The following is a 25,245-nucleotide window of genomic DNA, read 5'->3' on the forward strand; positions in this document are numbered from 1 at the left end:
CAGAAAATTATGATTGTGTTTTTCCCTAGTTTGTCATTTGGATGGGTAAATGATGAAGCACTGATTGAATTTATACTTTAACTATAATACCTATTTTACTTCCCTGGTGGCTCAGAGAGTAAAGCATCTGCCTACAATGTGGGAAAAGTGGGTTTGATCCCTGGGTCAGGAAGATCCCCTGGAGAAGGAAATGGCAACCTACTCCAGTACTCTTGCCTGGAAAATCCCATGGACAGAGGAGCCTGGTAGGCTACAGTTCATAGGGTCACAAAAAGTTGGACATGACTGAGCAACTTCACTTTTACTTTCATAATACCTATAAAAATCACTCCAAAATGCTCAGAGGATGCAGAATTGTTGCAAGTGTGTATGCTGACTCATAGAGAGGTATTAATATGATATATGCATATCTAATGCAGCAGGCTCAGGCATAAATATGTCTTATCATGGGAGGTTTTTATTTAAAAAAAGATTGTTATTCAAAGTAGCAATGAGAGCATTTTTCTATTTAATGATAGTTGAAGCCTTATATTTGTAATAAATCTGTAAAACTAAAATTTTACTGTTGAGAATTGTTTCAGTTCAGTTCAGTCACTCAGTCATGTCTGACTCTCTGCGACCCCATGAATCGCAGCACGCCAGGCCTCCCTGTCCATCACCATCTCCCGGAGTTCACTCAGACTCAACATCCATCAAGTTGGTGATGCCATCCAGCCATCTCATCCTCTGTTGTCCCCTTTTCCTCCTGCCCCCAATCCCTTCCAGCATCAGACTCTTTTCCAATGAGTCAACTCTTCGCATGAGGTGGCCAAAGTGCTGGAGTTTCAGCTTTAGCATCAGTCCTTCCAAAGAACACCCAGGGCTGATCTCCTTTAGAATGGACTGGTGGGATCTCCTTGTAGTCCAAGGGACTCTCAGGAGTCTTCTCCAACACCACAGTTCAAAAGCATCAATTCTTTGGCACTCAGCTTTCTTCACAGTCCAACTCTCACATCCATACATGACCACTGGAAAAACCATGGCCTTGACTAGATGGACCTTTGCTGGCAACGTAATGTCTCTGCTTTTGAATATGCTATCTAGGTTGGTCATAACTTTCCTTCCAAGGAGTAAGCATCTTTTAATTTCATGGCTGCAGTCACCATCTGCAGTGATTTTGGAGCCTCAAAAAATAAAGTCTGACACTTTCCACTGTTTCCCTATCTATTTCCCATGATGGGACCGGATGCCATGATTTTCGTTTTCTGAATGTTGAGCTTTAAGCCAACTTTTTCACTCTTCTCTTTCACTTTCATCAAGAGGCTTTTTAGTTCCTCTTCACTTTCAGCCATAAGGGTGGTGTCATCTGCATATCTGAGGTTATTGATATTTCTCCCGGCAATCTTGATTCCAGCTTGTGCTTCCTCTAGCCCAGCGTTTCTCATGATGTACTCTGCATATAAGTTAAATAAGCAGGGTGACAATATACAGCCTTGATGTACTCCTTTTCCTATTTGGAACCAGTCTGTTGTTCCATGTCCAGTTCTAACTGTTGCTTCCTGACCTGCATATAGGTTTCTCAAGAGGCAGGTCAGGTGGTCTGGTATTCCCATCTCTTTCAGAATTTTCCACAACTTATTGTGATTCACACAGTCAAAGGCTTTGGCATAGTCAATAAAGCAGAAATAGATGGTTTTCTGGAACTCTCTTGCTTTTTCAATGATCCAGCAGATGTTGGCAATCTCTGGTTCCTCTGACTTTTCTAAAACCAGCTTGAACATCTGAATTGTTTAATGCACTGTAAATCTGAGGTGTTCTTGGTTCTTATTGAACTCCATGTCTGGGTTGGCAGCTCTGCCTGTTGTGCAGTACAGGGGAGTGATTCAAAGGGAGGCTCTGGTCTGCAGAGTAGTTTGTAGACCACGAACACATCTTTGTGCCTTTAACTACTCCATCCCAAAGAGTCCATGCCCTGTCTGAAGCCAGAGACTCTGGAGACTCTTTCTGGTAGTAACAGACAAAGAATAAAGAAACAGCTTATGATAGCATCAAAATCTATTAGTGCCAAGAAAGCCATTTTGTACCATGAAGGGACATCCCCAGAAAGTGGTAGGATTTCTGCATAGCTCAGAAGCTTGTTCTCTGGTTTTGGTCACTGCCCTTGTTGCACTTGCCAGAGGGCTGTCTCCCCTGAAAGGACTTTCCTCTTACACCCAAAAGCTGGGTCCTACTTTGTTTCCCTTTAGCTACAGCTACAGTGTTAGGAGAGGCCTTCCCAGGCAGCACTGGTGGTGAAGAATTTGCCTGCCAGTGCAGGAGATGTAAAGAGACACAGCGATCCCTGGGTCAGGAAGATTCCACAGAAGAGGACATGGCAACCCACTCCAGTATTCTTGCCTAGAGAATCCCTTGGACAGAGGAACCTGGCAGGCTACAGTCCATGGGGTCGCAAAGAGTCAGACATGACTGAGTGACTTTCATTCATCATTCACTATGACATCATACTCAACAGAAATTAAGGAAAACCTCTCTTGCAAATGTTTCTACAAAGCCTAGACATTTTATTTAATATTTGCCTTCTATTCGTGTTGTTCGGGGAAAACTTTAAGTGGAAACCAAACAGCAGAAAGCAATTGTGTGAATGGTGGAGAGGTTAAAAAGTGAATGAGAAGGGTGGTATGGGGATTTCTACCTTGGAGGGGAAGGCAATATTGTGAAATGGGAATGTATCCTGGAATGCTGAGAAGAGAATGCACCAGGCTCCAGACCTTTAGATAACGTGTTCTTCTGCCCTTTATCTAAATATTTGTACCCCTCTCTCAGATGTTAACGTAAGCCACCATTTCACCTCTGAACATAAATGACACACTTCTTTGAAATGAGGGGAAAAAATGACATTTTTTTCAGCCTTCTGTAGAATTCATTATAGAATTCTTTTTTTAGGCTGCCTCCTTTGGAGGTCAGTTACTGAAAAGTAGGTCACAGTTCCTGAGAACTTTATAGAGACAAATAATATTCACTTATATAGCTGTCTGAAGGAAAACAGGAAAATACCTACCATATTTTAATTCCTTACTCTAATATATGATGCTAAATGCCTTTAAATGCCTAAGTTTATTTAATATTCACAAAAACTCTATAAATATTTTGAACTCGTTTTATTTATGGAAAAGCTGAGGCTTAGATTAAGTGGGTTTCTCAACATCACACGTGTGTCCAAACAGAATGGAATTTCAGTGAAAAATGCCTTATTGTGAGTTATGGGTGATTCTGTGAGCTTTGTATTCTGGATTTCTGTTCCAATTGTTAAATCTGTTCTTACTCCTGATTTAAACACAACACTCTCTCGCTCTACAGATTTTGATGGTTCATGTTGTTTTTGAGCTGATTTTGACCATTTTCTTTTCCTTTACCTGAAGTTTTGAGAAAGAGGTTGCCTGATCCAGTTTCCCACTTTCCTTTTTGAAGAAAGTCTCAGTCTTTATATTCAGTATAATTTTTGTTATTTCAGAATCCATCACATCCTTTTAAATTACAAACGCACACATCCAATTAACTAGCAAATGATATTTGCATATAAATGTCTGCCAGTCAACTAGAGAGGGTATCTACTGCTTTTGCTTTTGTTTCCTGACATTCTCCATTCTTGCTCTTACTGAGAGAATTCATTTGTTTTTCCTTCTTCTTATTATTGCATTCGTTGTTATTATTTTTGTTTAGTTGCTGAGTCATGTGCGACTTTTTTGCAACCCCATGGACTTTTTTGCAAGCCCACAAGACTCCTCTGTCCGTGGGATTTTCCAGGCAAGCATACTGAAACAGGTTGTCATTTCCTACTCCAAGGGCTCTTCCTGACCCAAGGATCAAGCCTCCATCTCCTGCATTACCAGGCAGATTCTTTACCACTGAGCCACCTGGGAAGCCCATTATTGCATTAAGTATGATTGCTATTTTTAAATTTCTTTTCCTTCAAAAATCAAAAATATAAGAAGTTTTCTATAATAAAAATTTAATAAACAGAAGGACAATAAGCTAATTATGGACACATTTTTATTACAGTGTAAAGGTACACAAATATATAAATAAAAGTACTTTAATTCTTTTAAATAGTCAAATAAATATTTTTTTAAAGATAAATACTTAAGTAGATAAATAAATAAAAAGATTGTCTTGGGCATGTTTGAGGGACTAGCATGTCAGACTTCCCTGTCCTTTACTATGTCCTGTAGCTTACTCAAACTCATGTCCATTGAGTCAGTGATGCCATCCAATCATCTCATCCTCTGTTGTCCCCTTCACCTCCTGTATGTGTATATATCTGACATGGCAACCCACTCCAGTATTCTTGCCTGGGAAATCCCATGGCAGAGGAGCCTGGCAGGCTCCGGTCCATGGGGTCGCCAAGAGTCGGACACGACTGAAGCGACTTAGCGGCAGAAGCAGCAACTGATTTACTTTGCTGTACAGCAGAAACACAGCATTGTAAATCAACTATACGCCAATAGAAATTACTTTTTAAAAAGATCCGTTATCAAAAATAATATTTAAAAACTAGGAAAGTAGGCTTCCTCGACTATTACAGATAGCTCTTTCCAAGAAAACACCTTTTTAACTCTGAAGAAAAATCTCCTGCTAGAGGACAAGACTTTTGCCTAGAACAGAAACCAGGTTTTCACATTGGTCGATGACATTATCTATCTTGGCCAATAGGTGGCATTCCTCCCTTATAAATAGTCTAAGTGAAATGGATCCTGCTTTCTATTTCCTTTTTCCTACAGCTACCATTACATCATTGTAACATTCACTCACTTCCAAAAATATTCATCATGAGAAAAAGAAAAGAAAAATTCCTGTCACGTGAGAGTTTCTGAGAAACCTAGAACTTTCACACAATTTTTTATTTCAGTTAGAGATTTTATGCTCAAGTAAAATAGACAGCGGGCTTCCTTGATGGCTCAGTTGGTAAAGCATCTGCCTGCAATGCAGGAGTTGTTGTTAGTCACTCAGTCGGGTCTGATTCTTTGCGACCCCATGGTCTGTAGCCTGCCAGGCTCCTCTGTCCATGGGATTCTTCAGACAAGAATACTGGAGTGAGTTGCCATTTCCTTCTCTAGCAATGCAGGGAGACCCCAGTTCAAGTCCTGGGTAGGGAAAATCTGCTGGACAAGAAATAGGCTACCCACTCCAGTATTCTTGGGCATCCCTTGTGGCTCAGCTGGTAAAGAATCTGCCTGCAATGTCAGAGACCTGGGTTCAATCCCGCAGTTGGGAAGAGCCCCTGGAGAAGGAACAGGCTACCCGCTCCAGTATTCTGGCCTGGAGAATTCCATGGACTGTATAGCCCATGGGATCTCCAAAGAGTTGGACACGACTGAGCGACTTTCACTTTCAAAATAGACAGCAAGAAACCACAAGGGAATAGGAAACAGCTGTATGAAAGGATATTACAGGTTACTGCAGAGTGAGTGAGGAGAGCACACAGGGCCTTTCTTCACTGGGAGGAAGGAAGCAATTATGAAACGGAGTGAAAGAATGGGATCCAGGAAAACAGAGAGGAAAAGGGGAAGTAAGGCAGGTTTCAGAATTGTTTATTGCAAATAGATATATATTTTAATATGTTCTATACAGTAATGCATGCCATCAAACATTATATACTATATATTATTTTTACATATATATTTTTTTTTTTCAACTTTCCTTTAGGAGGCTGGTCTCTGTACCAGTGCTTGAAGCCCAAGATGGAATCGAGATTGCCAGGAGAAATATTAAAAACCTCAGATACACAGATGACACCACCCTTATGGCAGAAAGTGAAGAGAAACTAAAGAGCCTCTTGATGAAAGTGAAAGATGAGAGTGAAAAGCTGGCTTAAAACTCAACATTCAAAAAACTAAGATCATGGCATGTGGTCCCATCACTTCATGGCAAATAGATGGGGAAACAATGCAAACAGTGAGAGACTTTATTTTCTTGGGCTTCAGGATCATTGAAGATGGTGACTGCAGCCATGAAATTAAAAGACACTTGCTCCTTAGAAGAAAAGCTATGACCAACCTAGACAGCATATTAAAAAGCAGAGAAATTACTTTACTGACAAAGGTTCATCTAGACAAAGTTATGGTTTTTCCAGCATTCATGTATGGGTGTGAGAGTTGGACCATAAAGAAAGCTGAGCGCCGAAGACTTGATGTTTTTGAACTGTGGTGCTGTAGAAGACTCTTGAGAGTCTCTGGACTAGAGGAGATCAAACCAGTCGATCCTAAAGGAAATCAGTCCTGAATATTCATTGGAAGGACTGATGCTGAAGCTGAAGCTCAGTCACCTGATGGTCACCTGATACGAAGAACTAACTCCTTGGAAAAGACCCTGATGCTGGGAAAGATTGAAGACAGGAGTAGAGGGGCACGACAGAGGATGAGATGGTTGGATGGCATCACCACCTCGATGGATATGAGTTTGAGCAAGCGTTGGTGATGGACAAGGAAGCCTGGCATGCTGTCGTCCATGGGATCACAGAGTCAGACACGATTGAGCAACTGAACTGAACTGATAAAGAATACTAAAATTGAGACAAAAGATAACAACTATTAAGCCAATGGAGATAAAACAGAAAATAGAATCATATTTAAGGTCAATTAATTCAAGAGAGGGGGCTTCCCTGCTGGCTCAGATAGTAAGGAATTGGCCTGTGATGAGGGAGAATTAAGTTCAATCCCTGGCTTGGGAAGATGCCCTAGTGAAGGGAACAGCTATTCCAGTATCCTTGCCTGGAGATTTCCATGGACAGAGGAGCCTGGTAAGCTACAGTCCATGGGGTCACAGAGAGTTAGACATGACTGAGCAACTAACACACACAATACCCACAATCCAAGAGAGGGCAGGAAATTAAGAGAACAAAGTCACAATAACAATTAAACATAAAATAAATAAAAGGAGAATAGCAAAAGTCAAGGAAATAGGAAATCTATAAAGAAAATAAGAAAAAGCAAGAATTTGTTTAAAGAAAAAGTTTAATAAATTATAGAACTCTAACCAGACTGATCTAACTAAAAAGAGGAAACAATTTACCACACTAGTATTAGTCATCCCTCAATCTACACCAGTCTAGTTTCTGCCCTACTTTTCTGCCAAACCGGATCTTACTAAAGTCACCAAAGGCATCTGTGCTTCCAGAGCCACTGGAGAGTTTAGCCCTGTGTGAAAGTGGTGGTGGCTCAGTCGTGTCCGACTCTTTACGACCCCATGGAGCCCGCCAGGCTCCTCTATCCATGGGGATTCTCCAGGCAAGAATACGGGAGTGGGTTGCCATGCCCTCCTCCAGGGGATCTTCCCAACCCAGGAATCAAACCAGGGTCTCCTGCATTGTAGGCATATTCTTTACCAGCTGACCCACCAGGGAACCCCCTATATATATATGACACAATGTAATTAAAAATAATAATAATAAAAAATAGAAATTTTCTATACCCCAAAAATTTAATGAACAAAGAAAATAATAAATTGACTAAATACAAAGTATGTATTTTTTTTTTCTGAAACCACTGTGTAAAGATTCACATATTATTATATGAACAAAAGTTATTTAAATCTTTATAAATAGGTAGATAAATAGATAAATAGATCAGCTTGGGCATTTGTGAGGGCCTAGTGCCTGTAGAATAGAACATGATGTAGCTTAAACTTCTTGAAAACATTTGACAACCTGATTTATTTCGGGGCGCAATGACAGCAGAAATGAGAGTCCTTGACATGGCAGCGAAGGAGGAAGTGTGGTCTGTTGGTCCGTGAGAATCATTTCCGTGTTGAACCAGGTGTGTGCTAGTCCTTTCTCCTGAATCTCTCCTGCAAGTTTGTTGAGGAAGAGAAGGCTCTCATGACTTCTGCTCTGACAACCTCCCAGGCACAAGGGCTGTGTCTCTTCTCTTGCAGATAGAGAGTGATTGTGTGGAAGTATTTCCTCACAGCCAGACTGGAGTCCTCCTTGAGCAGGGGAGCCCCTCGCAGCCCCTCCTTCTGCCTCAGACAGGCTTTTAGGTCAGTGAGTTGCTGATCCAGTGCAGCGCAGAGCTTGTCCAGGAGGCTCTCATCCCACGTGGTGTCAGAGCCCTCTGTGCTGAAGAGATGGAAGGTGTGCTGGGTCATCTCGTGGAGCACAGAGATGGCTTGAGCCTTCTGCAACTGGCTGCCACCCAGCGCCTCCTGGGGGAATGAGAAGTCATTTCTGTCCTGCAGGCAGGAGGAAGGGGAGACCCTCCTCAGCTGTCGCAGGAGCGTCAGGACCCTCCTGTTGGCCAGGCTGTGGGTGTGAGGCAGGTGGCAGCCCAGAGAGCAGATGGCGTTGCAGTTGAGCAGCAGCAGGGCCAGGAGGAGGGACCAGGCTGGGGCCATCGGGGACCTTGCAGATGCTTGTGGCCTGGGGAGGTGGGTGACTGTGAACCTGCTTTCTAGGTTCCCTGAAAACCTTCCTTCAGGCCTGTCTTAAATAGGAGCCCATGGGTTCCATATTATGAAAGTTCCCTCTTACTTCCCACTTCTCTCTTTGCTTTTCATTTTGTACTCTCCAAGTGGGTTAGGGCAGAATTTCTCAACCTTTTTTTTTTTTTCATGTTACCCTTATTTCTTCTGCCCACAAAGCCTTTTTAGATATTTTTTTTCCTAATTCCTTCCCACCCCATGAAATTTTGATAACACTGATATATTGTGTATGTATTTATGTAACCTATGGATATCTCTACTCTATAGATAGAAAAAGAAAGTGCAAATCTTACTCTTTAAATTCAGTGCAAAGTTAAAATTTCAGCTATAACTTAAATCTGAGAGCTACTGAATTTTAATTTAACTTTAAAACTAAGTTTTCAGAGTGACTTTTGATGTAACATATTTACTTATATAAGTAGGAATTATCAAATTACATATTCAAGTAAAATTTAGATAAATATTTTATAATAACACCAAAGTATAGACATATATAAAAGTCATTCAAAGCTGCTTAGAATCATTGAAAAACTTATTTCTTTCATGTTTATTTTAGGTACTTAACATTTAATTTCGCTTCATATCAAAAAAAGAATTGTTACTTCACTGCCTGTTAGATAGTCATCTGCATATTGTTACCATTTTCTTCTGTTTACCACTCACCACAATTATGGATATGTTGAACAACTCTAGTAGAATTACATAATAAAATGGAATTTTTAATTTTATTTACAAATAAAATTTTCTATTTGTATTTAATTTCCAGAGTCCAAATCACACTGAAACTCAAATACAAGCAACATCCACAAGACAGCCAATGGTTGCTCATAAGTGTGGAAAGGCCACCTCTCACGATATGACTTTGAGATCACGCAACTGATGGAGAGAATGTTCGCCAATGAACCATCAAGTCACCTTAGGTTGTACCACTGTTGGCATACATAATTTGTTTTTCTTCCTTGAACTCAATCTCAATGCTTCCCTTGTGCATAATAGATTAGAAAGCCCAAATACAGAAATAAATACTAAGGAGTAAGAGTTTGTTATATCTGGTTGAGCTTTGAAGTACCACAAATAATTGTAATGACAGGATTTGCTCATATTCCAAAAAACAAACATCTGCAAACGTGGAAACATATCATCCCCAGTGAGAAAGCATGATTTAGGAGTCACCGTCCATTTGAATCTATCTCTTTATTGTTGCATTAAATTTAGATTTCCCAGGGGACATTCAAGGTTCCAATCCAAGTCTGTTCTTTTCAAACAAAAGAAACACCTCTGTGATTTATTCAGAACCGGATAAATATTGATTTTTTTCATGGGAAGAATTAGCTTTCAGTTCTGCTTCTGACTTTTACAGTGAATTTTCTGTTGCCTCAGCCTCTATGTTCCAAACTTCAGGCAATAGGTTGTGAGCATCTTTGACAAATCAGCTCTGTAGTGACCAGACTCCGTCTCACTGTCTCTGAGCTCTTTGGCACCAGGCCCAGTATAATCGAGCAACAAGCAGTTTCCACTAGAGCAGTTTCTCAGATTTCCTCCTACCACTGGGAGGTATTTACAGATGACCGAGCTATTTTGCTTCCTTTTGAACATATCTGCTAGGATTGTAATAGACAATAGCTAATATTTTTACTCTACTCCTACTAGTATCAGTAACGCCTACTAGGGTCTTCCCTAGTGGCTCAGTGGTATCTGCCTGAAATGCAGAGACACCAGTCAAATCCCTGACCTGAGAAGATCCCAGGTGCCGCAGAGCAACTGAGTCCATGAGCCACAACTATCGAGCATGTGCTCTAGAGCTGGGGAACTGCAACTACTGAGCCCATGTGCCACAACCGCTGAAGCCAAAGAGCGCTAGACCTGTGCTCTGTAACAAGAGAAGCTACCACATTGAGAAGCCCACACACTGCAACTGGAGAATAGCCCTGACTCACTGCAACTAGAGAAAAGCCCTAGCAGCAAGGAAGACCAGCACAGCCATGAATAAGTAAATAAGTTATTATTTTTTTAAATAATGCCTACTATGTTTATTAATAAAACCAGTAGGATTCTCTTTCCTTGAAGGTGCATATAGCTCTAGGGATTCAAATGGCAAGAGCAGCACAATCTTCAGCTTTTGCCTGGGCTTCCCAGGTGGTGCTAGTCATGATGAACCCGCCTGCCAATGCGTAAAATTTGTGGGTTCAATCCCTGGGTCAGGAAGATCCCCTGGAGAAGGGCATGGCAAACCACCCCAATATTCTTGCCTGGAGACTCCCATGAAGAGAGGCGCCAGGCAGGTTACGGTCCATGGGGTCACTAAGAGTCAGATACCTCTGACACACAGGAGGATGCCTTGTCTCTAATTTGTCCTCTACTAGGTCATGATAGAAAAGAATAAGCCTGGTGTCATCTACAGAGCCATGTATCTGAACTCAAGCTTGCCCTGATTCACAGTGAACAGCTACCAGACAATTTCCCACATTACTGTTTGGTGCATCCTTACTGACGTGGCAATTACTACTTGCATCCTGATGTTCTTTGGAGATTCCTCACAAAGAATGATGAATGGCCATCTTCATCCTGTATCTTCATTCCCCTCCATGGGATGGTGGGCTCCATTCCAGTCTGATTTCCAAAATTTGGCATATGAGAATTAAACTCTTACTTCAGGTTCAAAATCAGAGTTTGGATTCTGAGTCCTTTGTCTGCTCCTTTGGCAGAAATTGAGAAATGAAAAATTGCTCATTCTCCTTTATTTACTCAGCATAACTATGTCCTCTCTTCTAGATGTCAAGTATGTAGCCTTCAGTGACCTTTCTGGTCTGAAAGTTTCAGTCCCCACAAAATTCTTATCTTGAAGTCCTAATCTCCAGTATTAGGTGACAAACCCTTAGGGATGTGATTAGGGTGTGAATATGGAGGTCTCAAGAATGGGATTAGTGCCCTTATAAAAGATGTGGATATAAAATCCTCCCTCTCCGGTCCTGCAATTATACAAGAAAGAACTCTACAGTGTGAGACCTGAAGCAGGCTCTCACGAGAACTGGGCCAAGCTGACACCCAGATCTTAGAATTCCAGACTCTAGAACTGTGAGCAATACATTTCTGCTTTTTACAAACTACCCAGTCTATGCTATTTTGTTGAAGAAGCCCAAATAGTGAGATCTGGCCTGATCTGTTGTATCTTCAGAATACCTCTCAGGAGTCTGTAAAATAGCTATAGGGAGAGACACATCCAACTCAACCCCATTTCCTAGACATCTAGTCTGAGCCCTATCACTGCTTGAGCTCAACCATATTTATGTAACGTCAATTCACAATGATGACAATGATAGGAGAAAGAGTAACACCAACATCTATTATATAGGATGTGAGAAGACAAAAATCTAAAGATACTTTAAAGATTCCTCATGGTTCTACAAGGGAAGCTACAGTGGAATATTGTGAGAGGCATTTTTCTAAAGATCATTTATAGGAATATTTTATTCAAGTTTGTGTTTTTAATATTTGGAAGGTGTGATGAGTGGAAGACCCACTGTCCCCTTTTAGTTCAGTGATTCTCAAGTACTTGCAAGGAGCTGCCTGGTCATTCTTTCCTTGTCTCCCTCAGGTAATAAGGAAACACTTTGTCTACACTTGTAGATGTTCTCCTCATTGGCCTATGCCTTTGGGAGTCAACCTGAATGCTTCTTTCAAATGGTCTATGATACTGTGAACTCTGAGTGACAGCTCTGTCATCTTCTCCAAGTTGAAACTGTGATATAAGGTTTGTCAGAGTGTGTGCAAGCAAGAACATTGAATTTCCCCTTGCACACCCACCCAGAGCTCCATTAGGACAAATAGTGCAAAAATGAAAAAACAATCTTGTGCACTGAACTTGTATTCTCCTCTTTTAATCATCCAATTATTTCCCAACTTCCTTGCAGTAAGATTCCCATGAGGATAAGTCCAGGCCATGTAATGTGAGAAGTGCTATTACCCCATCTGGTCCTGATCCTTGGAAGCATCCCATGTGATCCACTAGACTTTTCTCTTTGCCTTCAAGGAGAATAGACTCAAGTGCTACAGAGAAATTCAGAGTCACATGTTGATGATAGGAAAAATGCAAAACAAGGGGACCCATGTCCTCAACTCACTGCTTGAAGGAGAGCAAGTTACAAGATTCACCTGATCAAGAAGGCCTGCATTGTGCTCTTCAAAAAGGAAAGAAAAGTGTCCATTAGAATCAAATTCCTGACACTTTGCTTTTACCTGTTACAGAGACTAAGCGTTAGGTTAACTGACAAATACCTTTAACAACATACTATCTTAAAAACTTTTCCATAAAAAAATAAATTTTATATGTTGAAAATAGCAAATACCCACAAAACACATAAAAAGATCTTTTACATTATGTTATAAAATTGTTTAGTAAAGAAAAGAGATTGTGTTATTCTGTCTAAATATTTTTGTAAAATTGTGATTTTCATTTCAGTCATTTTTCACCTCGTAAGCAAACAGATGATCACTTTGGAGTCTTAAGCAAACAACAGTCTGATTGAGTGGAGAGTGTCACAAGTATAATTTTCATTTTATCTGTTGACTTTTCTTGAGGATTCTTACATGAGGGAAAGACACTTTTCAATTTCCACTCTGACAACCTCCCAGGCACAGGGGCTGTATTCCTTTCCCTTCAGGTAGAGATGGATACCTTGGAAATACTTCCGGACAGCAATTCCCAAATCGGGACAATCCACAGTCATTTCTTCCAGCTGTTCCAGGCTCTGATTCAGGCTGGAGAGCAGTTTGTCGAGGAGGCTGCTGTTCCAAGCAGCACAGCTGCTCTCCGTGGTGAAGAGGCTGAGATCTGCTGGAGCATCCGTTGGTGATAACTGGTGCCTTGAGTCATCTGGATTGGGCTGATATTCTCTCTTCTCCAAGGAAACTTGAAGTCGTGTCTGTTCTCTAGGCATGACAAAGAGGGGATCGTTTTCATCTGTCTTAAATGTGTGAAGATTTCTTTGCTGTGCAGAGGACAAGCAGGAATGGAACAGAGCATCACTCCTGCCACTAGCAAATAGATCTTGGCCATAGGGAGTTTCCACAGTTTATTGGAAAACTGTTTATTTATAAACTGGAAAATTCTTTAAGAGATGGGAATACCAGACCACCTGACCTGCCTCTTGAGAAACCTGTATGCAGGTCAGGAAGCAACAGTTAGAACTGGACATGGAACAACAGACTGGTTCCATACAGGAAAAGGAGTATGTCAAGGCTGTATATTGTCACCCTGCTTATTTAACTTATATGCAGAGTACATCATGAGAAATGCTGTGCTGGAGGAAGCACAAGCTGGAATCAAGATTGCCAGGAGAAAAATCAATAACCTCAGATACGCAGATGACACTGCCCTTATGGCAGAAAGTGAAGAAGAATTAAAAAGCCTCTTGATGAAAGTGAAAGAGGAGTGTGAAAAAGTTGGCTTAAAGCTCAACATTCAGAAAACTAAGATCATGGCATCCGGTCCCATCACTTTATGGCAAATAGATGGGGAAACAGTGGAAACAGTGGCTGACTTTATTGTTGGGGGCTCCAAAATCACTGCAGATGGTGATTGCAGCCATGAAATTTTAAAAGACGCTTACTCCTTGGACAGAGGAGCCTGGTAGGCTACAGTCCATGGGGTCACAAAGAGTCGGACACGACTGAGCGACTTCACTTCACTTCTACTCCTTGGAAGGAAAGATATGACGTACCTAGACGGCATATTAAAAAGCAGAGACATTAGCCAACAAAGGTCCGTCTAATGAAGACTATTATTTTTCCAGTAGTCATGTGTGGATGTGAGAGTTGGACTATAAAGAAAGCTGAGTGCCGAAGAATTGATGCTTTTGAACTGTGGTGTTGAAGAAGACTCTTGAGAGTCCCTTGGACTGCAAGGAGATCCAAGCGGTCCATCCTAAAGGAGATCAGTCCTGGGTGTTCATTGGAAGGACTGATGTTAAAGCTGAAACTCCAATACTTTGGCCACCTGATGCGAAGAGGTGACTCATTGGAAAAGACCCTGATGCTGGGAAAGATTGAAGGTGGGAGGAGAAGGGGACAACAGAAGATGAGATAGTTGGATGGCATCACCGACTCAATGGACATGAGTTTGGGTAGGCTCCTGGAGTTGGTGATGGACAGGGAGGCCTGGCATGCTCTGGTTCATGGGGTCGCAAAGAGTCGGACACGACTGAACGACTGAACTGACCTGGACCAAACTGAACTGACACAGAGTTTCCGTGATTCACTGGAAGGCCAACAGGGGGCGAGCGGACACCACTAATCAAAGAGCGAAAAGTTTCTTCGCCCGGTCCTGGGAGAGCGCTTCTCTAGGAGGCCGCAAGAGGGCGGAGGATGTCTTCTTATTGGTTTTATTTGGGAGTTTGCCGAGTTCTGAGACTTCCTTTTAGCGGGTTTGGCAGCCACAGAGGAAAGGCGTCGCAGCTCAGAGACCAAGTTGGTGCTCATTTAATAGTGCACTAAGAAATCTTCAATCCGAGCCCTCGCCAGACACATTTTGTGTGATGGCAAGCCAGGAATCTTGCATTTCTGGGCGTCCAATGAATGTTGTGCTTTCTTTTCGCTCAGAAACTAGAACGAGGCCATTTTTACAAAGAAAATGCGTTTACTGAGGCGTTTGAAGCGGAGAATTAGAGCGAGTTGGGGCCGATTTTACAGATTGGGCCGTTTCTGGTTTCTCGTTTCTGGTTCGATGAAGGGACAGCTCAGGGAATGGGGAACTTGGTGGCGGCGATGGGACGACTGGACGGTGTTGGGGACGCCCTGGGGTGAGTCCCAGCATGGTCCCCACCCGGGTCGAGGACGGGGGAGCTGTGCGCCCCTGGAGATGCTCTGGGACTTTTAGGGTGTCGTTCAAAGAATTGGCCTTGAAGTGGGGGAGTAAGTATTGAACAACTGAAAAGCAGGAATATTCAAAAACGAACAGGAATGTATGCCCTTAAATTTATACTTAATTATATTTGTCTCATTAAATATTTTAAAACTTTTATTTTTGCAATATTTTTATGAAAACATTTTAAATATTAGATATATGATGTTAAAGTGTATGAGTATTAAAACATTCATTTTTATGAAAATATGTTAAATATTAGATATATGATATTAAGGTATGAATATTAAAATATATATTAATATTTATTCTATTTTATTAAATTCTTTTTAAGCTATGATTTATACTGAAACAAGAATTTAATATGATTTTACTTTCCTGGCTTTAATGGAAGCAAACTCAATATATTCAAGATCACTTCTATATTTGTTTGACAATTTCTTGTGACTGTGTGACAGTCTTAAATAATTTTTATTTAACCTGAGTTTCTGAAACACCACTGCCAGCACCCCACCTTGCGTGTAGTGTAGAAAAAAGGATTAGTGCAGATGTCCCTGGTCCAATGAGCAAGACTGAGCTTTCAAAGCAAGAGGTGCCAATTTGATGTCTGGTCTGGGAACTAAGATCCCACATGCAGTGCTTTGCAGTCAAAAAGAAAGGAAAGAAGGATGGAAGAGAAAGAGGGAGAGAGGAACCAGAGGAAGAAGAGGCAGTGTCCTGTACAAAGCGTTGAGGGCATTTACAGGTTTGATCTTTTCATTTTCTTTGGGAAGAATTTTATTGGTGAAATGAAAATTGCCCAGATTTCATTGACAATATGAAGCCTTTCTTTGTAAGACACATATGGTCTTGCAAATAAAAGGACATTTCTTGTCTTTCTTGAAAATTTAGATGTTTTGTTCAGCATCTATATTTTGGCACTTTCATTTTTTAATACTGAATTACAATATTATTTATCTTGCTGTCTTAGACTTGGTGCCTTTTTACATATCACGCTTAAGAGAAGTCCTTTCTTACTTCACCCCAGTACTAACCCAAGAAATCGCTTTAGAAGTACTGTTGCCATCTTCCTTGGATGAAAGTATAGGAATGTCACATTTCATTCCTGTTTCATTGTATAACCGATTTCCTGGTCTCTTTAACCATTAAAAAAGTCTTTGTCTTAAAATAATATCACCAAAGGTGGTCTGAAACTAACTGAGCATGATGTAAGGAACTGTTTCAGTTCAGTTCAGTTCAGTCCCTCAGTTGTGTCCAGCTCTTTTCGACCCCATGAACCGCAGTACACCAGGCCGCCCTGTTCATCATCAACTCACAGAGTTTACCCAAACTCATGTCCATTGAGTCGGTGATGCCATCCAACCAAGGGACTGTTTACCTCATTTATACTCTTCACAGAGCAGCCATTATTTTGTCAGACAATTTTTCAAAATGCTGGTTCTCTGCAAAAGGATTCAAGGGCTGTAAGATTTCTTTCCATAATGTTCTAGGACTGCCATAAGCCTGGAATCTTGGGATCTGCTCCTTCAGAGACTTTTTGGCCGCCCCCATCCTAGACTTTGCTTTTGGGGGGGCCTCAAAACACAGCATTTTAGCCATTTTCCTTCTCTCCGTATCTTTTTTTTTCTAATATATCTTTTTTTTTTTCTATTAAGAAAAAAAATTCCCTTTAGACTGCCTTCATCTAATTTCCTCTTCAGCCACCCCTTACCTTTTGGTAACTACAAATCTGGTTTCTTTTTCTCCCAGTGTGATTTTGAAGTATAACATAATCTGTGTCTTAAAAAGTAGCATCAAAGGTGGTCTAACTGAAACTAACTGAGGTTGAGGAATGGGACGACTTATTTATTAACAGAGTTGCTGCTGCTGCTAAGTCACTTCAGTCATGTCCAACTCTGTGCGACCCCATGGACTGCAGCCCACCAGGCTCCTCCATCCATGGGATTTTTCAGGTATGAGTACTAGAGTGGGGTGCCATTGCCTTCTCCATATTAACAGAGCAGTTGTGTTTCATTAGACAACTTTCCTAGAATCTGTTTCTCTGCAAAGAACTTCAAATGCTGTGGGATTTCTCTCCATAATGTACCAGGCACTGATCAAAAGGGAGGAAACTTGGGCTCCTGGGCTCCTTCAAAGTCCTGCAGGCAGTGCCTCTCCTAGAATTAACACTTGGGGCCTCAAAATGCAGACCCTTGACTGTGTTAAGGGACTTTCAGGCAAAGCTTCTCTTCGTTGGACTGAGGGTGAAGTTAACAGGTGATTCTTGGTTATATTGATATAAAGACTACTATTATTCATTAATTTCCACGTGCTCAGCCTGTAATTTGCACACTTTATATTATTTGGACTATACGATGTCCTCTGTGATGGTACTAAAGTTGTCTTCATCTTTTAGGAGAGGAAGTGAAAGTCTGGTGTCGGCTACACTCAGGACCTCAGTTAGTGTGAGAGTAGAGCTTCCTGCTGCTCCCAATCCCTCCTCCGTCAGCTCTGAGTACTGGCCCTCAGCTGCTCTGAGCTCCTGCTGCCTCCTTCCTCCTCATCCTCCCTCCAGTGTCCTCTCTCCTGCTCCCAGGAGGGCAGACACCATCCCCGCATGACTCTCCTGGAATCCACATCTCCAGGCACACTGTCCCATGTGTGTGCGGTCAGCACACTTTGGTACAGAATGAAGAGAATTGTATGAATTAACCCATGTTCAGTATTATGCCACTATTATCATAGACCATCTCAAAATGAGAGCTATGGTCCTGTAAATAATTGTGGAAGAATTAAAACCTTATGTATTAGACCTTAAAAAGAAAATGCAGAGAGTTATGGCTAGATTTATTTTGGTTCAATTTAAAAACTGTCAAAATAGACTATGGAGTCACACCTCTAAGTTCTCTTTTAGACTAAAGAAGAGAGTTAGACTGAGCTTCAGGTTTTTATTTCAAGCTGAGTTGACTCATATAGATGAATATCTCCTTTTGGATTGAGACTTTTCCATGAATAAAATTTCATTTCCAGTGTAATAACACAAAAGAAGCATCGAAGCTGTGACGTTCCCTAATACCCAGAATAGAAGGGAAGTTTTTCAGTGGAAAGAAAATAGAGAAAAGTGCAGAAAGTGACAATTCTGACCTATTTACAGACCTTACTTGCAGGAAGGTGCTGAGAACAGCTGGATAAAGCCTGGCACAGCCTGACATCTGCAGCATCACCAAGCCCACCAGATGCCAACCCCTTCCCTGATGACATGGAGGGTGGTGTTCTCCAGCCCTGGAGAATGGTGATCATCACCATTGCCACCCTCTGAGAGACCAGGAATCCCCCAAACTCAGCACTTCTGTGAAACTGAGGGCTACAGCTCAACAAGGTGCCTTAAGCTGCCTTCCCTGTGCCCCAGCGACCAGGAGGGCACCACAGAATCCGTGTAACAGAGCAACTGGCCTTTCTCGCCCAGCACACCTGTGTCCAGGTCCAGCGCCTCGAACTCCAGCTCCAAGTCCACGGGGAGAACCGGGGAGTCCCTGTAGGCAGGAGCCTCCAGCTGACTAGGTGCTGCTGGGGCCCAGGGAGTGCGTGGGGCCCCAGGAGCAGTGACGAACCTTCCTTTTCGGGCCAGACTGCCCAGGGGAGCCTTTCAGTGGCTTTGCTCAAAGCCTTTGATTTCTGCACCTGCCCCTGCATACGTCCTCACCTTCCTGGGTGGAGATTTTAGCCAGAGCAGTTTATACTGGTGCCTGTTTATGCTGTGATTGATGGCTGGAAATCTGAGCATATTGTGGTATGTTTTCAGATTCCGGGTTGTTTCTGGGAAAAAAGACTAATTCGGAGAAAGGGGAAAGACTTCTAGATTCCAGACGGTAATCTAGATATTGGGACCATCCAGTGGGAAGACTTGAGGATAAACTTGAGGAGCCCCTGGGGAAAGGGGAAATTATTTTATTTAATATAAACGGTAATTTCTTCTGCAACGTTCAAGTAGTTGAAAAATATTTTTAAATGTATAGATAAGTCTTAAACTCACACCAAGTTTAAATATTTTCCTTATGCCAAAACAAGACTTTAAGTCCTGGATTCAGTGGAAGCAAAATGATCTGTAATGTTTTCAAAATTACTTCTTTGTTCATCTCAGTTCAGTTGAGCAAAAGCCATATTTGACAAACGTATGACCCAGTTACTACCGTAAGTAATTAATCTCAATTTTCAAAATATTTTTTTCTTCTCATTTCTTTTAACTAAGGATCTTATGTTAAGCTTTCAAATTTGTACATAGTTTTTCATTGGAGAGTTTTATTAATTTTTAAAAAATGTTGTTGCATATAGATAAGTTGCTTTAAAATTCATAATCAAGATGTTTTTTATTTCAGCATAATGTAGGTAGGTTTACACTTAATATACCATTTACTTCTTAATAAGCATCTTATATGCCAAATGAACTGATTTGCATGTTGATCTGATGCCTATTAAATATCTCAGTGTGCTTGGTACAGTCATGAGATCATTTTATTTGTTAGTAAAATTTCAAGATGTGTAGATATGCTTTGTATGATACTAGAAAAGATTAATGTATTCTCATTTGCAGAGGTAGAATTTTTGCATTAAAAATTAGAGCTGAGTAAGGCACAGATACAGCATAATCATCTTTAGGGTAGACATGAAATAATGGCGAAACCTTTGTATACACCTGTCACAGTAACAACTCTCACAGCTGTTTAATGTGTCCCTGATGATTTATATAATCTACTCAATTAAGATAATTTTCTAAGCTGTTGTATTAACATCATATAGAATACAGAACATGAGATGGTATATTGAATGGACTACAGTATTCCTGTTATCCCTATTTTGTTTTTAATTGGAGAAAAATTGCTTTACAGTGTTGTGCTGGTTTCTGCTGTACAACAATGTAAGTCAACTCTAAATACACGTATATCCACTCTCATATTCATATTTTAAAGCTGAGAAAACAGTAGCATAGGACAGAAAAATCAACTGGACTTAATGATGCAGGAAATTGAGGGAAAACTAAAGAGACGCCCAGATAACAAATATACTGGTCACCTGAGAAAACAAGAGAAACCCACAAAAAATAAAAACGAAAAAATGCAGCAAGTTTATCATTTTCAAACAGTTTAACTGGTAAAACTCTTTTAAGCTTATCATTATTATTATCATTATTACACTTACATTTTTATTGACAACCCTGAGGACCAGTAGTATCCTACCGTTGTGCAGGATGCTGGGTGGGAATAAGAAATGCAGACTTGCTCCTGCTCTGGGGAATCAGTTCCTCCCCATCTAAGGGACTCTCAGTTAGAAAGTCCTGATGGAGGATGTGTGTGGGGAAGAGGTGTTTAAAACTAAAAAGCAAGACCTTGATCTTGAAAAGTACAGACTACAGGAAATTCTTAAAATAATAAAAGTTGAAATATGGTAAATGTATAAATTGGTGGAATCTTTTTTGATCACTTTTTATAAATGAACCCTGACTTGTTACTGCAGGAACTTGGATATGCCTCGATAATAATATTTTCTGTACAGCACACTGACATTTGATTTTTAAGATCTGTCTTAGAAAATCATACTATTTGAAGACAGGCAACATACCTAATTCCAGTAATTAACCTCCTGTTCAAATCTCAGCCAAAGTATGTCCATGGCGGTGAATAAAAGATATGATGGGTGTGCATGAGATACTTCAGCCTATTTCAATGGTGAAATATCAAAGTTTTGGCTTAGCTTCTGGTTCAAAATGGCAGAATAGAAGGACATGCACTCATCTCGTCCTGCGAGAGCACCGAAATCGCAACTAGCTGTTGAAAACCATCCACAGGAGGACTCTGGAGCCCACCCAAAAAAGATACCCCACGTCCAAAGCCAAAGAAGAAACTGCAACGAGGCAAAGGAGGCGCTCAATCACAATAAAAATAAACCCCATACCTGCCAGATGGGAAAGCAACAAACTGGAAAACAATAATACCAAAAAAGTTTTCCCACTGTTGTGAATGTTCTGAGCCTTATGTCAGGCTTCCAAGCCTGCAGATCTGGCAAAAGGACTGGGTATCCCCAAGGAATCTGACTCTGAAGGCCAGTGGGATTTAATTACAGGACTTCCACAGGACTGTTGGAAAAAGACTCCATTCTCAAAGGGGACAAACAAAATCTTGAGTGCACCATGACCCAGTGGAAAGGAGCAGTGACCCCACAGGGTACCAAACCAGACCTACCTGCTAAAGGTGGAGTCTCCTGTGGAGGTGGGTCAGCAGGAGCTTGCCGTGGGGACAAGGGCACTAGCAGCTGCAATCCTGGAAGGTGGCCCTTGGCGTGAGTCCCCTTGGAGGTTGCAGAAAATCAAACACTTCATTCATTAATAATGTTTCTTACTTTTATAGTACAAGAAGGGCAAAAATTGGCTTCTGAACTCTTGGGTTTTGGTCTTTCACTAGCAATGCAGAGGCTCCATGAGGTGAAATTACCAGCAAGGATGGACAAGGGACTTTATGGAAAAGAGAACTAGGATCCAACCCGAAACAGCCCAGGACTGGAGAGCAGAACCACACACTTCACAGCCCCTGCTCTTTGCTTCCTGCCTCTGCATTGATATGAGATGTCTATTCTTTCCCTATTATTCATGTTTGTCTTAGATCAAAGCATTTTCTACTAATCTTGCTTTCTCAAAGAGTTTCTTCAGAACTCATAGAAATGCTTTTAGAAGTATGAAACCCAGAAATTGGAATGCTCTTCAGCATACAGCAAAGGAAAGTTCTCACACTCTGAAACTAGCACCCAAGTTGAAAACAAAATACCTTTGTCAGGGGCCAGCACCTTTCCATGCTGCCCTCCAGTCACTGTCTCAGGGCGGCTGTCCTGTCTCCTCCCTGAGGGCAGCCACTCCGTGATTCTCACGGTCCTGATGATTTCTGCCAGGAGCGTTTGAAGCCTCTTGTGTGATATGGACTCATTGAATCCAAACAGTAATTGTATGAAAACTACACTCATGTCCCCATATTAAAGATGAGGAAACTGCCCTGCAGAGCCGATCTCCTGGGTTCCCTTATCCTCCTGCCCTCGTGTGCTGTTAACACATGGCCGTTCCATCGCTGTGTCCTTGTGCCATTCCCTCCCTTTTAAGACTGAGGTCATGGGACTCCATTTTAAGTCCTATTCTCATTCCATACTCTCATCCTATTTGATGAGTTCTTCTGTTATGCCTTACACTTTATGAAATTGCTTGTAAATTGCCATCTCCAATATCCATTGAACATTTGCACTGAAATGTCTACTATAAGTAGTTACCTTTTATTTTTATCTCCTCTCACAGCTTGATCCACCTTCTACCGGGGGAATTCCATTTTTCTCCCTTTCATTGTAGCATTCAAGCTAACTGATAGTCTTTCTACTACTAATTATACTATTTTTAAAATAGTTAACATTTTATTATAAATTAACTCATTATTATTTTTTAGGTTACTTTCCATTAAAAAAACCAAAGTTATGAAAATGATTGGATGAATTATGTTCATGTCTACATCCTGAGAGCAACATACCACCTGGCTAGAAAGTATATTTTTACTTGTAATGTGCAAATCATAAATATGGGTGAAGGAATTGTAAAATGCATTCTTTAATCAAGTTGCCCATTCAGTCTTGATGTTTCTTTTTTAAAGAAAAACAAAGAAAGTTTTTTATAGTAAGGTTTAATGAATATATATATAATATATATATATACAAAATATATTTTCCCCTTAAGTATACATACATAATTATATGAACAAAATAATTTAATTCTTTAAATATAGATAAATAAATATTAAATTAGATAAATAAATGTCCAAATAGATAAATAAGTAGATGGATCAGTTTGAGTATCTGCAAAGGAGTAGTGCCCGTAAAGTAGATCATGATGTCGCTTAATATACCTGAAATCATTTGACAAATAGATTCAATTCAGTGTATGATGACAGCAGAAATGAGTCTTCCACATGGCAGCACAGGAGGAAGTGTGGTCTGTTGGTCCATGAGAATCATTTCCGTGTTGAACCAGGTGTGTGTCCGTCCTTTCTCCTGAATCTCTCCTGCAAGTTTGTTGAGGAAGAGAAGACTCTCATGACTTGTGCTCTGATAACCTCCCAGGCACAAGGGCTGTGTCTCTTCTCTTGCAGATAGAGAGTGAGTCTGTGGAAGTATTTCCTCACAGCCAGGCTGGAGTCCTCCTTGAGCAGGGGAGCCCCTCACAGCCCCTCCTCCTGCCTCAGACAGGCTTGCAGGTCAGTGAGCTGCTGATCCAGTGCAGCGCGGAGCTTGTCCAGGAGGCTCTCATCCCACACAGCGGCCAAGCCCTCTGTGCTGAAGAGCTGGAAGGTGTGCTGGGTCACCTCGTGGAACACAGAGATGGCTTGAGCCTTCTGCAACTGGCTGCCACCCAGCGCCTCCTGGGGGAATGCGAAGTCATTTCTGTCCTGCAGGCAGGAGGAAGGGGAGACCCTCCTCAGTTGTTGCAGGAGCATCAGGACCCTCCTGTTGGCCAGGCTGTGGGTGTGAGGCAGGTGGCAGCCCAGAGAACAGATGGCGTTGCAGCTGAGCAGCAGCAGGGCCAGGAGTAAGGACCAGGCTGGGGCCATCGGGGACCTTGCAGATGCTTCTGGCCTGGGGAGGTGGATGACTGTGAACCTGCTTTCTAGGTTCTCTGAAGACCTTCCATCAGGCCTGTGTCTTAAGTAGGAGCCCATGGTTTCCATTTTCTGAAAGTTCCCTCTTACTTTCTCTACTTTTATTTTTGCTTTTCAATGTGCACTCTCCAAATTCGTTAGAATAGTGTTTCACAAACATTTTTTTCATTATTGCCTTCCCTTCCCCTATTGACAGAGTCTTCTGAGAGTTTTTTTTTTCCTAATTACCCCCACCATGAAATGTTGACAACACATTTATGCTATGGATCCATCTTTGTACTCCATGCATATCTTTATACATAGAATAAGAAAGTGCAAAGCTTACTTGTTATATTCACCCTAGGGTTAACAATGCCATAAAATGAAAGGCGTACAATAAATGTAAAATTTGTTGAGTTTTATTTAACTTTATGAATGAGTTTGAAGAATGACTTTTAATGGCGGATATTTACTTATATAAATAGTAATGTACCAAATTACATATTCATATGAAATTCATATAAAAATATATAATAATACCATAGTATGCTACTGCTAAGCTGCTAAGTCACTTCAGTCATGTCTGACTCTGTGCGACCCCATAGATGGTAGCCCACCAGGCTCCACCATCCCTGGGATTCTGCAGGCAAGAACACTAGAGTGGGTTGCCATTTCCTTCTCCAATGCATGAAAGTGAAAAGTGAAAAGTGAAAGTGAAGTAGCTCAGTCATGTCCGACCCTCAGCGACCCCATGGACTGCAGCCTTCCAGGCTCCTCCGTCCATGTGATTTTCCAGGCAAGAGTACTGGAGTGGGGTGCCATTGCCTTCTCCAATAACACAGTACAGATAGACTTAAAAATCTTTGAAAACTCAAAATCACTGAAAATCTTAGGTTCTTTTCTTCATATTTATTTTGAAGTACTTTTAACTTTGTTTCCTTTCAGAAATCAATTTTTAATTCCCTGTCTGCTGAATATTCATCTCAATTTTATAACATTTCTTTCTGTTTAGCTCTTGACATACTTATGGATGTTCTTAACAACTTTGATAGGAATAAATAATAAAATACCATGATACCAGTCCAATGGAGGAGAGCGAAGAGGAACTAAAGAGCCTCTTGATGAGGGTGAAAGAGGAGACTGAAAAAGCTGGCATAACACTCACCATTTAAAAACCTAAGCTTCTGACATCTATGGCAAATAGATGGGGAAAGAGTGGAAACCGTGACACATTTTCTTTTCTTGGTCTCGAAAATCACTGTGGACATTGACTGCAGCTACAAAACTAAAAGACAC

The 25,245-nt window shown here is 41.2% G+C and overlaps 3 protein-coding genes across 3 annotated transcripts; all 3 read right to left on the reverse strand.

The window, feature by feature from the left end:
- Nucleotides 1–7,511: 7,511 nt before the first annotated feature.
- Nucleotides 7,512–8,639, reverse strand: LOC523244 (interferon alpha-B-like). Its single transcript, XM_010807760.4, has one exon. It carries the CDS (start codon nt 8,365–8,367, stop codon nt 7,798–7,800), a length of 570 nt encoding a protein of 189 aa, XP_010806062.1. The 5' UTR covers nt 8,368–8,639; the 3' UTR covers nt 7,512–7,797.
- A 4,334-nt stretch (nt 8,640–12,973) lies between these two features.
- On the reverse strand, nt 12,974–13,510 carry LOC104969295 (interferon omega-1-like). The gene is given in 2 exon segments (XM_024996391.2): nt 12,974–13,282; nt 13,285–13,510. Coding segments are annotated over 2 exon segments (471 nt in total). The 3' UTR covers nt 12,974–13,037.
- Nucleotides 13,511–23,156: 9,646 nt separating this feature from the next.
- LOC617556 (interferon alpha-1-like) lies at nt 23,157–24,198 on the reverse strand. Its single transcript, XM_059889574.1, is given in 1 exon segment — nt 23,157–24,198. A coding segment is annotated over 1 exon segment (714 nt). The 5' UTR covers nt 24,040–24,198; the 3' UTR covers nt 23,157–23,325.
- Nucleotides 24,199–25,245: the final 1,047 nt, after the last annotated feature.

The sequence above is a fragment of the Bos taurus genome, chromosome 8 (genome assembly GCF_002263795.3).
Source record: "Bos taurus isolate L1 Dominette 01449 registration number 42190680 breed Hereford chromosome 8, ARS-UCD2.0, whole genome shotgun sequence".
Classification (NCBI taxonomy): Eukaryota; Metazoa; Chordata; class Mammalia; order Artiodactyla; family Bovidae; genus Bos; species Bos taurus.